Source organism: Mastomys coucha, unplaced genomic scaffold (assembly GCF_008632895.1).
Source record: "Mastomys coucha isolate ucsf_1 unplaced genomic scaffold, UCSF_Mcou_1 pScaffold12, whole genome shotgun sequence".
NCBI lineage: Eukaryota > Metazoa > Chordata > Mammalia > Rodentia > Muridae > Mastomys > Mastomys coucha.
Genome location: NW_022196894.1, coordinates 91,523,577 through 91,536,868, shown reverse-complemented (window position 1 = coordinate 91,536,868; position 13,292 = coordinate 91,523,577). Strand labels below are relative to the sequence as shown.

At 49.2% G+C, this 13,292-nt stretch overlaps 1 protein-coding gene across 13 annotated transcripts in view; it reads left to right on the top strand.

Moving 5' to 3' along the window:
* Setd4 (SET domain containing 4) overlaps window positions 1-13,292 on the top strand; it is a 78,524-nt gene that overhangs the window by 63,178 nt on the left and 2,054 nt on the right. For 12 of the 13 annotated variants that reach the window (XM_031364458.1, XM_031364461.1, XM_031364460.1 and 9 more), the window contains 6 exons: window positions 4,266-4,354; window positions 5,919-6,348; window positions 7,047-7,221; window positions 8,571-8,655; window positions 9,712-9,792; window positions 12,109-12,232. In XM_031364458.1, coding sequence (XP_031220318.1) covers window positions 4,266-4,354; window positions 5,919-6,348; window positions 7,047-7,221; window positions 8,571-8,655; window positions 9,712-9,792; window positions 12,109-12,232 — 984 coding nt within the window. The remainder of the gene's footprint in view (window positions 1-4,265; window positions 4,355-5,918; window positions 6,349-7,046; window positions 7,222-8,570; window positions 8,656-9,711; window positions 9,793-12,108; window positions 12,233-13,292) is intronic. The other variant, XM_031364463.1, reaches the window with a different exon arrangement.

The window sequence follows — 13,292 nt, the reverse complement described above, 5'->3', positions numbered from 1 at the left end:
TTTTTTTTTCTGTGCTATTTTAAAACATTAACCAGTATGCAATGTCCTCAAAAGTTACAAATTAACTTCTTTATTTTAAAATCACATACACTTAATTTTCAACAAAATTTTTATGCTGGTGTTTGTACACAAGGTCTTACCCACTTGAAGCACACGTTGCACCTCAGAGCTACAGCCTAGCCCCTAAGTTTATTTTTAAATTCCTTAACTTAATCTGTTTAAACTTAGTCCTGTATGCATATTTAGCAAAAGAATGTGCATTTCTGTGCTGTGATTTTATAATGGTATTTTGCTCGCACACAGCAGTGTCCATATGCTTAGACTGTGAAGTGGACATTGACCATGGCTTGTCTCTTTCCTCTCTTCCCATCCATTTTTTGAGACAGGGTTTTTTGTATATAGCCCAGACTGGTCTGGAATTCAGTATGTAGCTCAGGCTAGCCCCAAGCTCTCAGTTTTACTGCCTCCTCCTTTGGGGTGCTATTGTGCGCCACGGTACCTGCCACATATACTTTGAAATACGTGTTTTTATGAAACTGTTTGAAATTAGAGATGTGTGCTGTATGTGGGGAGGTGTATGTAGGTCTTTAATGTCTAGTTTGATATATATTATAGTTATAGATATTATAATGAGTCTGTTCAAGTCTTTTCTGTTTTAGTTGTGCTAAAAGACTTAACAAAAGCAGCTTGCGGAGGGATGAGTTATCGTACATCACATGGGGAAGTTAGGACAGGAGCGTTTGGCTGGAACCTCAAGGCAGGAACTAATCAAGAGACCATGGAAGAATGCTGCTCCTGGGGTCTTGGTTTTCATGGCTTGCTTGGCCTGCTTTCCTATACAACCTGCCCAGGGGTGTCATCACCCACAGTAGGATGTGTCCCACCCATATGCCCACAGGCCAGGCCGATGAAGGCAGTCTCTCAACTCAGGCCTTCTTGGCCCTTGTAACTCGTTTGTTTCAAGCTGACAAAAATTCACCAGTATAGTTGAACCCTTTATTAGCCTTACACAAAAATATGTCACCATAAACCATAATTCTCCTTGCCTGTATCTCCAAGATCTCATGGGTACGTCACGGTATAAACTGTAGTATAGCATTCACAGCCTTGAAAAAATTGGAAGTCTGGTTAAGATACTACCTCCAGGCGTGTGCTCCCTGTTCCTCAGCTGCCTCTCAGCCTTGCCTGCTCTTCCCCTTGAGTCCAGGGACTCTGGCCTTGGAGTTCAGCCTGTACTCTGGGCATGAAGACTCTCCACAAAGATGTTATCTCTAGTCTCTGGTGGAACCTTACCCTTTGGAACCTTGGTTGGACCTGGAGTTTGCGGTCATTCTTATCCACTGTGGCACTCTGGTACCCCTCTGTGAAGCAGGTCAGTGAGCTGAGGCAGCTGCAGAGGCAGGGGCGGGCAGGGCACCAGGCTGTGATAAGAGGACTGGATGGCTGCACGGCTGCTGGAGGACAGCAGGACCATGTGACAGCTGGCACTGAGCCTGGCTGCCCTCCCAAACCTCTGTAGCTGGGAGAGTCATGGCCTGCTATGGTCGGACGCCACCTCCAGGCACCTTTGCATGGCAGCTCCACTGTGTGGCAAGAGCCATGGCAGCACCTCTTGTGGGCCTACTGTGGCCTGATGTCACAGGTAGGGAGGGTGACTCTCTAAGAATGAATGACAAATACTGAGGTTCTTTGATAACTGAGAAGATTTACACTCATGTGGAAGGAACGCTACAGCCTTTTATCAGGCGCAGTTAATTAAATGCAGCTGCTTTCCAATGCCAGTAGACAATTTAAATGAGACTTAGGCAGCTTTTCAAATGGCTATTAGACCTGCCTGTTCAAGGTGCTGAATCCCTGGTGTGCTGTCTCCACAGACGTGCAGAGGTGCTGGGAGAGCTCAGTGGTGGGCATTCACTGGTTACTAGCCCACTCAGCCGTTCCCTGCTGAAGGATGCCGTGCAGCCCTTGGACTCAGCAGCTGAGCAAAGGCTTCTGCTGCCATTCTCCAGTTTGCTCAGGCGTGGTCCCTTCTTCCAATGCTCTGGAACAACAATTAGTTCAACTGCTTGAAACTGTGAGCGGCAGGTCCTTCACAACTTCCCCTGCTCACAGACCTTCTGCTTCAGACCTAATATTTGTGCTTTCCCATTGTGAGAATGCTAATGCCAGCAAAGAATTCCAAGTACAGGTGCTGTGGAATGAAGAAGTGTTACCCCGGCTCATTCACAGGGAACTAGAGCTTTGAGGATGTGAAAAGCCACTGCAAGATTGTTCTTCAGAGTTGGCCTAGCCGTGAGGAATGTGGCCTGCCGAAGCTGAGTGTCAGGTCCTGGAGCTCTGAGTTGGCTAAGAACACTCCTAGGTCAGCGCTGCCTTTCTGTGGACGATGACAGTGTCTGTAATGGCAGGTTCAGGAAGCTTCAAGGCTACGTGTGCTGGTGTACACCCTTCTGGAGGTAGAGGCAAGTGAATCTAGGAGTAAAAGGCCAGTCTGCTCCGCATAGTGAGCTTTAGGCCATCCAGGGCTAGATAGAGAGACCCAGGCTCAAAAATAAGTAATTAAAGAAACAAACAAAGCCTTCAGATTACTTGGTATTTCTGTCTTTTCACAGAAAATAATAGAGTTTCTTTTGGGGTCGGGATACTTTAGGTAAGACATGGCCCTTCCCTGGAGCAGCTCTATTTAGGAAAAATCCATTCAGGGAACTAACTTGTCATGCAAGAGGTGGACATTCCTACTGTGCATTAAAAACCTCACTGAGGTAGACTATCATTTGCAATGACACTTGAAAAGGTGGATTATCAGAATACAGCAATGCTGTGTAGAGCTAATGAGCTGTGGGCCTTTACCCATCCTGCTAAGTTCTTTCTTTTCCTCAGGCAACACTTGTATAGATCACAGTGTTATAAAGTGGGAGCCCAGCTTCAGAGACAGGCTGCAGGTATCCACAGGCTGCAGGCTTGAGGAGGAGGCTGAAGCAAGACCATACTGAGACCATCTTTGTTAATATTATTTATAAGACATTTAAACACATTCCCAGTCATTGTCTTTACCTTTTAAGTAAGCCTTCCAAGACTGTTGTGACCCCTCAGGCCTACTTGAGGTGTGCAGGGAGGAAAGGACAGTGTGGGTAGGTCCCGAGAGTTCTGACACCTGTTACTTAGTTGTCTTTTCTGTTAGCTTCCACTTCTGTATTTGGTGTGTGTGTGTGTGTGTGTGTGTGTGTGTGTGTGTATATATGTATATATGTATATATATATAGTGTATCTTTTGGTGGTTTGAATTCTTTTTCTTTTTAAAAGTACTTTATGCTGGCTGATTTAGTTTTATAGATTTGAACCTGATTCAAAGAGATTCTGAGTGAATGCCATGAAAATAGTTGTTACAATAAACAAATATTTTGAGACTTAGAAAACAGGTTAAATGCTATTTTACTCCACAAGAGAAGAACCAAGGCATAGGACACATCATGCTTACTCAAAACCCAAACCCCGCGCTGTGCCCCTTAATGCTGTAGCTCCTTGTCTGGCATCTGAAGCTCACTTGATCTTCCGGGCTCTGCCATCCGTAACACACAGCTTGTCCTGTAGGCTGAGGCCAGCTCCACTCTAATCCTGCTGCTGTTCCTCGTGGTCACCTCATGGTCCTGGCATCTCCAGGATACTGGAATCTCCTCTGCAGTTGAGGCTGCACCTTCACCAATGTCCTCTCCTGGCCTCTGACATTGCTAAAACTGTTTCTTTTCATGGCCCTTCAGTCCTGGCATTTCCATTGCAGCAGAGGCTACACCTTCAGCAGTGGTGTCTCCTGGGTCTCGGTGCCAAGCCTTAGCTGTTCTTTGTGATCCCTTCATGCCTTCAGACACTTACACATTGTCTACCGTGTTTGCTGCCAGCCTGATGTGCAGCTTGGTTCCCCCACTGGACCCAGTGTGTGTGCTGACCCTGAGGAAGTACCCCCAGAAGGTTTCTCTCCCTGATGCTGGCCTTTTCTTAATCAGAGCTAATCTTTGAGCCCATGCTAATCATCATTGATTGTCCTGGTAAAGCAGAGGTTGTATTTCCACAGATTCTTAATTGAACTCTATCACAGGAATGGCCCTAGTGCAGTCTTAGCTTCTCTCTGAAGTGCTGCAAGCCAGAGCTGCACTGTCTACACTCTGGGGGCTTTTGGTATATAATAATGGGATTCAGTGCTTACAGACCTCAGTCTCAGGTCATTTGCAAAGCTGGAGTGTCCTAAAGTCTCCTTTCTCTTTGGCAAGGAGGGCCAGGTGATTATCTCACTGCCTGAGAGCTGTCTGCTCACCACGGCCACTGTGATCCGGAGCTCCGTAGGGCCCTACATTAAGAAGTAAGTGACCACACCTTGCACCTGCTGCCTGTCAGTGCTGCACACAACCCGTATGCTTGAAAGGTTTATCCTCTCCAGGTTTGTTCTTAGTTCAGTGTGAACTGTATTTCTAGGGTTTTCTAGGCTGTCTAGGATGTGGTGTGAACCATGTCCCCTATTTTCTAGAAAATAAGAATGGAATGGGATGGTGTATGTGACAACGGTGTGGCCATTTCCTTCTACCCTAGAAAGCCTGGCAGATGCTAGGTCACTGCCCCAGGTTCATCCTCTAGTACCAGCGTGGCATCTTCCACTTTGAACGGATTTGACATTAGGGAAGAGCTTTAGCTAGGAATGGAGGAGGACAGGTGCTGTAGGTTGAGAGCCACATCCTGGGCATATGGTGGTGAGCCTTGATTCTGGAGCATCCCTGAGGAGAGAGTGAGGGAGAGCCTCAGCAGAAAGTATTTCTACATTGGGTTCAAAGATGGTGCTGATCCTTAACCCAAGTGGATACCCACTCCTCCGGCTCTCTATAGGTCCCTCTGCCCGGCTCTCTATAGGTCCCTCTGCCTGGCTCTCTATAGGTCCCTCTGCCCAGCTCTCTATAGGTCCCCCTCCTCCGGCTCTCTATAGGTCCCCCTCCTCCGGCTTTCTATAGGTCCCTCTGCCCTGCTCTCTATGTGCCTGTGCAAAGTGAGGATTCTCTGGTCCACATTCTCTGAGTAACTCAGAGATTGCAAGTACAATATGTGGTAACATGGGGATTTGAGCTTTGAAGAGTAACAATAATGTTTCTGAGTCTGTTTGTGCCCTAGGGACTGAATTGTGAGTAATTAATTATTCAGCAGCTACATAATTTGTAAACCCAGGAGTTTAGTCCGCAGTTCTGTCTGGGTGGCGCTGTCCAGTAGAACCCCCAGCAAAGGTGGGGATGCTTTTGTTCTATGGAGTTCTATGGATGCTTTTGTTCTATGTCCAGAAGTCACCGATGCCTGTGGAGTAACTGGAATGTGCCTTGTGTTACTAGAGAATGAGTTTTAAGCACTACTTAACTGTATATAGTTTAAATTGAATAGGTGCGTGAGCCAGCATTCACTGTTGGGTGGTGCAGCTCTCTACCTTTCTACCCTGTGTAACCTGTGTTAGTTATCTTTACAAGGTGAAACTCAGCCAGGCAGTGGTGGCGCACGCCTTTAATCCCAGCACGTGGGAGGCAGAGGCAGGTGGATTTCTGAGTTCGAGGCCAGCCTGGTCTACAGAGTGAGTTCCAGGACAGCCAGGGCTACACAGAGAAACCCTGTCTCGAAAAAACAAAAACAACCCCCCCCCAAAAAAAAAAAAAACCAAGGTGAAACTCAAAAGTTTTCAGCAGGAGAACCAGGCTGGAAACACGGGATTTTTCTTTATAAACCAAAGTGAATCTTACCTACTAGCCCAAAGAAGTGGAGGCTCTGGAGAGGCCCCGCCCTAGCAAAGGCGCCTGTGCCTTGGTGGGGGAGTGGACAGCCTGAACACAGCCCCTCTGAGGCAAACACTCTGAGCCACACTTTAACTCTTCCGATTTGTCTTCTCATTTTACAAGGTGGAAGCCGCCTGTGTCTCCTCTGCTGGCCTTATGTACTTTTTTAGTCTCAGAGAAGCATGCAGGCAGGCAGTCCCTCTGGAAGCCTTACCTGGACATTTTACCCACGTCGTACACTTGCCCAGTGTGTTTGGAGCCAGAAGTGCTGGATCTTCTTCCCCCACCTTTAAAGGCGAAGGCGGAAGAGCAGAGGGCCCGCGTGCAGGACCTGTTTGCCTCCTCTGCAGGCTTCTTCTCCACCCTGCAGCCTCTGTTTGCAGAGTCTGTGGACAGCGTTTTCAGCTACCGTGCCTTCCTGTGGGCCTGGTGCACCGTGAACACCAGGGCTGTGTACCTGAGGGCCAAGAGGCAGGAGTGCCTTTCCGCAGAGCCAGACACATGTGCACTTGCTCCGTTCCTGGACCTGCTGAATCACAGCCCACATGTCCAGGTGAGAGGCTGGCGTGGAGATGGGTCCTGTGGTTATAGAATCCTGCCATGTAGAAACAAGGAGTTTGAGTCAAGGATGGGATGGTAGTGGAGGTGTAACCTGCTTCAGGTAACTGTGCTGGGCCGCCAGCCTTCATACTGCCCTGACGTCATTCTAGCACACGTCTGTTGCGCTGCTGCACTGCGCCGCCGCACTGCGCCGCTCTCCGCCTTTCACTGATCCAGGCAGTGACACTGGGCATATAGAGCGTATGAGGCTGGCTAGAGCGTATGAGGCAGCCTCGCTTTGATTTTATTGGTGTGTTTGTGGGCATTAGTACCTCAGTGATTCTATAGATGACCATAGTCGGGGGGAGCCTGAGGGTCCTGAGCAGCAAAAGACCTTTATTGCCTTAAAGGGCTACAAACAAGGTAAGCCCGACCAAGGCCACACAGCTGGTGAAGGCTTTGCAACTGCTAACAACTAGTGAGTCTTAGTACTGCCATATTCCTGTCAGATGTCACGCTTCATCGTCTTCAGAGTGTGTGACTGGGGCCTGGGTAAGGGCGGGATGAAGGAGGGAGCAGGCTGAAGTGCAGGAGTCCGTGGGAGACTCGCTGCCAAGCACATCACACTGCCTCATACTGAAATTACCATGGTGACTGGGTGAGCCTTTTAGACCTGTGTTCAAAAGAGGCATCTCATACCTCTCCCTGTAGGTGAAAGCAGCGTTCAACGAGCAAACCAGGTGCTATGAGGTTAGACCAGCCTCCCGCTGCAGGAAGCACCAGGAGGTGCTCATCTGCTACGGCCCCCATGATAACCAGCGGCTGCTCCTGGAGTACGGCTTTGTCTCCTCCCGCAACCCTCACGCCTGCGTTCCTGTCTCAGGAGGTTGGACTGGCCGATAGATAGTGGTTGTTTCCTGTTGTAATGGGAAGAGCCCCCATAGACAGCATTCGGTTTTCTCAGGCAGAGTCCACCTGGCCTTCCTGACTGGAATTTCTATGTGGAAGTAAAATCAGCACAACTGATTGATACTGACTGATCAGTTCATCAGGGTGGTGATCAGATTGATGGTCAGGGTGATGAACCAGGATGGTGGAGTAGGAAGAGAGCTGCTTAGCAGGTGAGCGTGTCGTGGCTGGGAGGAAGCGGACATGTTTGTACTGAGGTGTCATTGTTGCTGCAGGGAGAATAAGCCTTGAGCAAGCTGCCAGAGAGTTCATTGCCCAGCTTAAATCTGAGGCATTTGTATGGGCTGGGATGAGTACAGGAGCTCTCAGGAGATGCTTTCTACCTTTGTAGGCAGAATAGCAATTATGCTTCTTAGATTAAAGATAGAAGAACCAGAACTGGGGCAGTGAGATGGGCCAGTAGGTAGAGGGACTTGCCATAAAGCCTGATGACCAGAGTTCAAGCTTCAGGACGTGCAGGGTGGAAGGAGAGAACTGGCTCCTATAATTTGCCCTCTGACCTTCCATATATATGTTGCACATTCACAACACATAAAATAAGTGCATGTAGTAATTTCTCTGTAAAGAAAAGTGAGAGTTGTCCAGTGAGTAAGGAAGCCAGCTTGGACATTGCACATTCAGAGTCCTGGTAGTTGCCGTACCGTGGCTCTAACTGTAAGCAGTTGCCGTGTAAACCCATCCAACAACAACTGTATTTAAGAATAGGTAGGGCCTGGGGGTTGGCTCAGTGGCATGCCTAGCCTGGCACGTGCAGTCCCTTGCTGAAGGAAAAGGAAGGCTTGCTCTTGTCAGAGTTACACCTCAAAATCCCTGGTTTTTTTTTTTTTTCTTTATAAGACACAGAACTGGATCCTTCCATCACCTCAGAAACAAAAGATCCATTGCTTTCTCTCTCTTTTAAACACGTTGGCGTTGGCCAGTCCTCACAGTTCAGGTTGTGGCTTCGATCACAGGTGCATTGACGGCTTTGAATCTGGCCTAAAGCAGTGTTGCCATCCTCCCGGGTTCTGAGGCAGCCTGGTCCTGGCTTTTCCCAGCAGGGGCTCTTAGGTTGACACGCTTAGTCGCAGCATGAGCCTCACTCAGTTCGCAGCTTTTCAGGGACCTGAGATCTCAGCAGGGTGCCCTAAAAAGGACACTTGGTGTGAAGTAAGAGACACTCTTGTTCTCCTGGGTGGCTGACTGGAGGAGAGTGAGCTGAGGGAGAGGGGCATGTGCTTTATCTGAATTACAGCCTAAGTCTCTGATGTTTTTTGTCTAACCTAGAGACACTGGCTAAGTGCCTCCTCCCTTCAGCAGATAAGCAGGTCCACAAGAAGATAGCCATTTTGAAGGATCATGGCTTTACAGGGTAAGTGCTTTTCTGTTGGAAAAATCCTTTTAGGGAATTCCCATGGGAATGCTCCTGGCTCTGGTCTGTAGGTGTGACCCTCCTGCCTCTGTATTGGCTGTCAGGTGAGTGTGGATTAAGCTCTTAGACTGTGGTAAAGTTGTGCTGGTTGTCTCAGGGTGGAAGCACTTGCTTGGGAATGTGAGAGTCAAGCTTGAAACAGTCCTGTGTGTGAGCTAGGCTAGGGTCAGGTGGGGTGGTGCTGCACTGTCACAGGCCATGCTGATCCCCAGGGACAGCGAGCTACACCAGATCCCCCAAACTCACCCTTTCATGTCTTCTTTTCTGGATACAATCAGGTGACAGTTGGATGTGTTTGCTCTCTGGGATGACCCAGGGCCTCTCTGCATTCATCTCACTGTGCGATGTAGTTACCAGGACTTTTGCTGTTGTCCCCTAAACCAAGTTCAGTGTCTTGTTGAAGTTGATTGGAAATGGCTTTTAACCTTGGCTTAGTCAGGGTTACTAGTGCTGTGACGAACACCATGACCAAAGCAAGTCTGGGAGGAGAGGGTTTATCTACTTTATGTGGCTCACACTTCCACACTCCAGTCAGGACAGGAACGCAGGCAGGCAGGAATCTGGAGGCAGGAGCTGAGCAGAGGCCATGGAGGGATGCTGCTTACTGGCTTGCTCAGCCTGCTTTCTTACAGAACTGAGGACCGCCTGCCCAGGGATGACTCCACCCACAGTGGGCAGGCCCACTCTGGATCTTAGGGAGTGCATTTCCTCAGTTGAGGTTCCTTCCTTCCCAGTGACTCTAGCTTGTGTCAGGTTGACATCAACTAGCCAGCACAGCCCAGAACAGTGAGAGCAGATTCTGTCTGTGTGGAATGAAGCACACAGAAGCTGTTGTTACCACAGCTTCAGGCTTAGTAGCCGCAGCCTGATTCTCTCAGCCCTGTGTGGAGGTGACCTAACCTGGTACTTGTTCAAAGGCAGTGCTAGATTCCTTAAGTGTTTGCATGGAGTCATTCCTAAGTGAGGCATTTGCTGTTGCCTGCTTCTCTCCTGTAGGAATTTGACGTTTGGATGGGATGGACCCTCGTGGAGGTTGCTCACGGCTCTCAAGTTGTTGTGTCTGGAAGCCGAGTGCTTGTAAGTTCCCCCGCGTCACATATAAGCTGTGCCTATGCCTATCCTTGTAAAACTGCAGGGCTTGAGAGGCCCTCATTTAGAGGGAAGGAGTAGACTGTGCCCTGCTGCTTTCAGTGGCAATCGAGCTCCTAGCCACCGCCGTCTCTAAATGTGTCCTAACCAGCCTGTCTGAAGGCCTTTTCTGTGAGAGGAGTTGGGTAGAAGAACCCCAGTGTAGATATTCATCTTGCTCAGGCTCTGTCTAGTCAGGGTTCCTATTCCTGCACAAACATCATCACCAAGAAGTAAATTGGGGAGGAAAGGGTTTATTTAGCTTACTTCCACACTGCTGTTCATCACCAAAGGAAGTCAGGACTGGAACTCAAGCAGGTCAGGAAGCAGGAGCTGATGCAGAGGCCATGGAGTGATGTTCCTTACTGGCTTGCTTCCCCTGGCTTGCTCAGCCTGCTCTCTTATAGAACCCAAGACTCCAGCCCAGGGATGGTACCACCCACAAGGGGCCCTTCCACCCTTGATCACTAATTGAGAAAATGCCCCACAGCTGGACCTCATGGAGACACTTTCCCAACTGAAGCTCCCTTCTCTGTGATAACTCCAGCCTGTGTCAAGTTGACAAACAGAACCAGCCAGTACAGGCTCCTTAACCTTTCTAAGGGGTTAGGGCTGCTAGTCACGTCGAAGAGCTGCCTGTCAACCTGCATGACTGTGTTCTGCTCAGCACAGGGACTCTTCCAGGCCCAGGGTTGATTAGGACAGCAGCCTCCACCTTGCTGCTGCTCAGTATGCTGGGCAAGTGTCCATTAGTGTGTACGAACAGCCTCAGCATTGTGCTGACTCTGATGCCTGGGGCTTAGAAGCAACCTTTCTCCCTGCTCTTAATACCAGAAGTGTAGTTGACTCTTAGCACAGATTTGCACCAGGCAGGCTCACTCACATGGGAATTAGAGTTTTAAAATAATTGCCCCTGACAGAATAGCATAGTGCGCATCCTTCCTTGTGTTGTTCCCTAGAGAGCCCAGGAAGGCCTGTGGTCTGCCTGGCGCACAGCAGGAGGGTGGGAAGGGCTTGGCTCCTCACCCTTCTTGTCTTCCTCCTCCCACTTCCCTTTGTCCTTCTCTCCAAGTCACTCACTGTTCACTTCCCTTGTTCTATGTGCATCCTTTTCAGGCTGAAGCAGCCACACAGAGGCCACCCCAGACTAATTTTCCCTTAGACTCACTCGTGTGAGTGGCATGTGGGCTCTGATGGGTGTGAGTGGCATGTGGGCTCTGATGGGTGTGAGTGGCATGTGGGCTCTGCTGGGTGTGAGTGGCATGTGGGCTCTGATGGGTGTGTGCTCACCTTTGCCTCTGCTTTGCTTGTGACCAGACCTTTATCTTCCTGGGAGTTGTTTACTTTGAGTGGGATGGTATGTTTTATTTGGAGGGAATTATGAAGATTAAATTAGATATTCATTATAGATGACACACTCAAGTACACTGTAACCCTTGGCTTTCCTGTGTGATCAGCCACACCCTGACTTTTGAGCTATCGGCTTTGGAGTGGGTGTTTGACTGTTATCTGAGGTGTCCTGTTGTGAGGTGTCCTGTATCTGAGGTCTGCCTGCCTGTGTACTCTCCATTTGCATTTCAGCTGCCGTCTGACTTCCGCTTCTAAGCCACTCCTGTGCACACCCAGATTTCCTGCCTCCAGTCTCTCCTCCATCTTTTCTTCCAAGTAGAAGCACTCAGCATTGATCCCCTCCTTGCTTCGAAATCTTTGGCTCCCTGGTTGCTGACTTGACCGTCCTGTGGTCTTTTAACTGCAGAACACTGGCTTCATTTTCTCTCAGAGCCTTTCCTTCTACAAGCCAAGGCCCTGTAAGTGACTCACCTGGGTGTAGAGAATGGCCTGGCTGCAGACTCCTTCCATTTGCTTGGTTGTCACATTTTAGGAAAAACTTTCCCTTAAAGGCATGCAGTGCCTCCGCCCCTGAGTCTTGTGGCCGTTTGCCAGAGCTTGGCCTTCCTGTGCTGTGTTTTTCTGCCTCTTGTGCCCCTGTAGCTGGTGTTTGTGACATCAGTTACTTGTACACCAGACCCAGGATTGCCATGAAAATAGAATCCAGTCACTGCTGGCAAGGAGCAGACTAGCTGGCCCCTGATTTACTCTTGGCTTCTCTTTCTTTCTCTGTGCTAGTGGCTTCCACTCAGGAGCTGAATGATGTCACAGGGTTAGGAGAACAGGGATGTGCTGTGTGTTGTGTTGCAGAGTGAGTGTAACCTCCAGGAACCTGGGGACCTGCTGACATGAACTTCTTGAACATTTCGGTTCTAGTGCATCCTGGAAAAAGGTGCTCCTTGGTGAGGTAATCTCCGATACAAACGAGAAGATGAGCTTGGGCATGGCCCAGAGAATATGCTCTGATTTCATGGAGGAGACTCAGGCTGCGCTGCGCAAGGTGTGCTTCCCAATGCTGCATGGGCAAGTTTCAATCCTGAAGCTACTTACCATGCATGCTGTTAGTGAAGTCTTAAGAGTCTCCAGTGAGCAAATGCTTTATAAGCTCTATATTTGACTGTGTCAACAGATTTATTTACGTTTTAAAAGTTAAGTAAATGGTGCTGGGGAGCTGCACTGATAATGAGGTGCTTGCTATGCAAGTGTGAGGACCTGAGTTCAGATCCCCAGCACTGATGTACAAGGCAGGACAGCAGCTTGTGTGCCTGTGCCTGTGCCTGGGGCTGTACCTGTGCCTGGGGCTAGGGATAGGAACCGGGGACAGCAGCCTGTGCCTGGGGCTGTGCCTGGGGCTGTGCCTGGGGCTGGGGATAGGCAGAGACTGATGGATTCAGGTGGAAGCAGGAGAATTATGAAGGCTCACTGGCTAGCTGGCCTAGTCCAAGTAGTGAGTTCCAGGTTAAGTGAGAGACCTTGACTCACACCTTGTGGAACGGCTTAACCAAGCACTGCATTATCCACCTAGCTTTTTTATGCTGAGAACTCTTACAGTCTGTGTGATGGACAGTGTGTATCTTGTTCCTAACTGTGCTCACATGTTGCTGTCCAGAGAGCTCTCTCTCCTCTGTCTGTTGACAGACATCTTCATTCACGTGGTGTCTGCCATTTCTGCAGTCCTGAGTAAGAACATGGAGGTTCTGGCTTGTTTCATTTGACCTTGAGTCCTGGCTCGTTCCTGATAGCACACGTAGGGTCTCCTGCTCCCTGTCCCTTTTTTGTGACATTGGGATTGGAGCCCAGGGCCTCAAACCTATGCACATGCCCTAGACCCAAGCTCTGTCACCGACCCTTGATTCTGTTTTGGACTGTACCCATTGTGTGAGTATGTTAACGTTTTCTTTTCTCTCTCTCTCTCTCTCTCTCTCTCTCTCTCTCTCTCTCTCTCTCTCTCTCTTTCTTTCTTTCTTTCTCTCTTTCTTTCTTTCTTTCCCAAGACAGGGTTTCTCTGTGTAGCCCTGGCTGTCTTGGAAATCACTCTGTAGACCAGGCTGGCCTCGAAC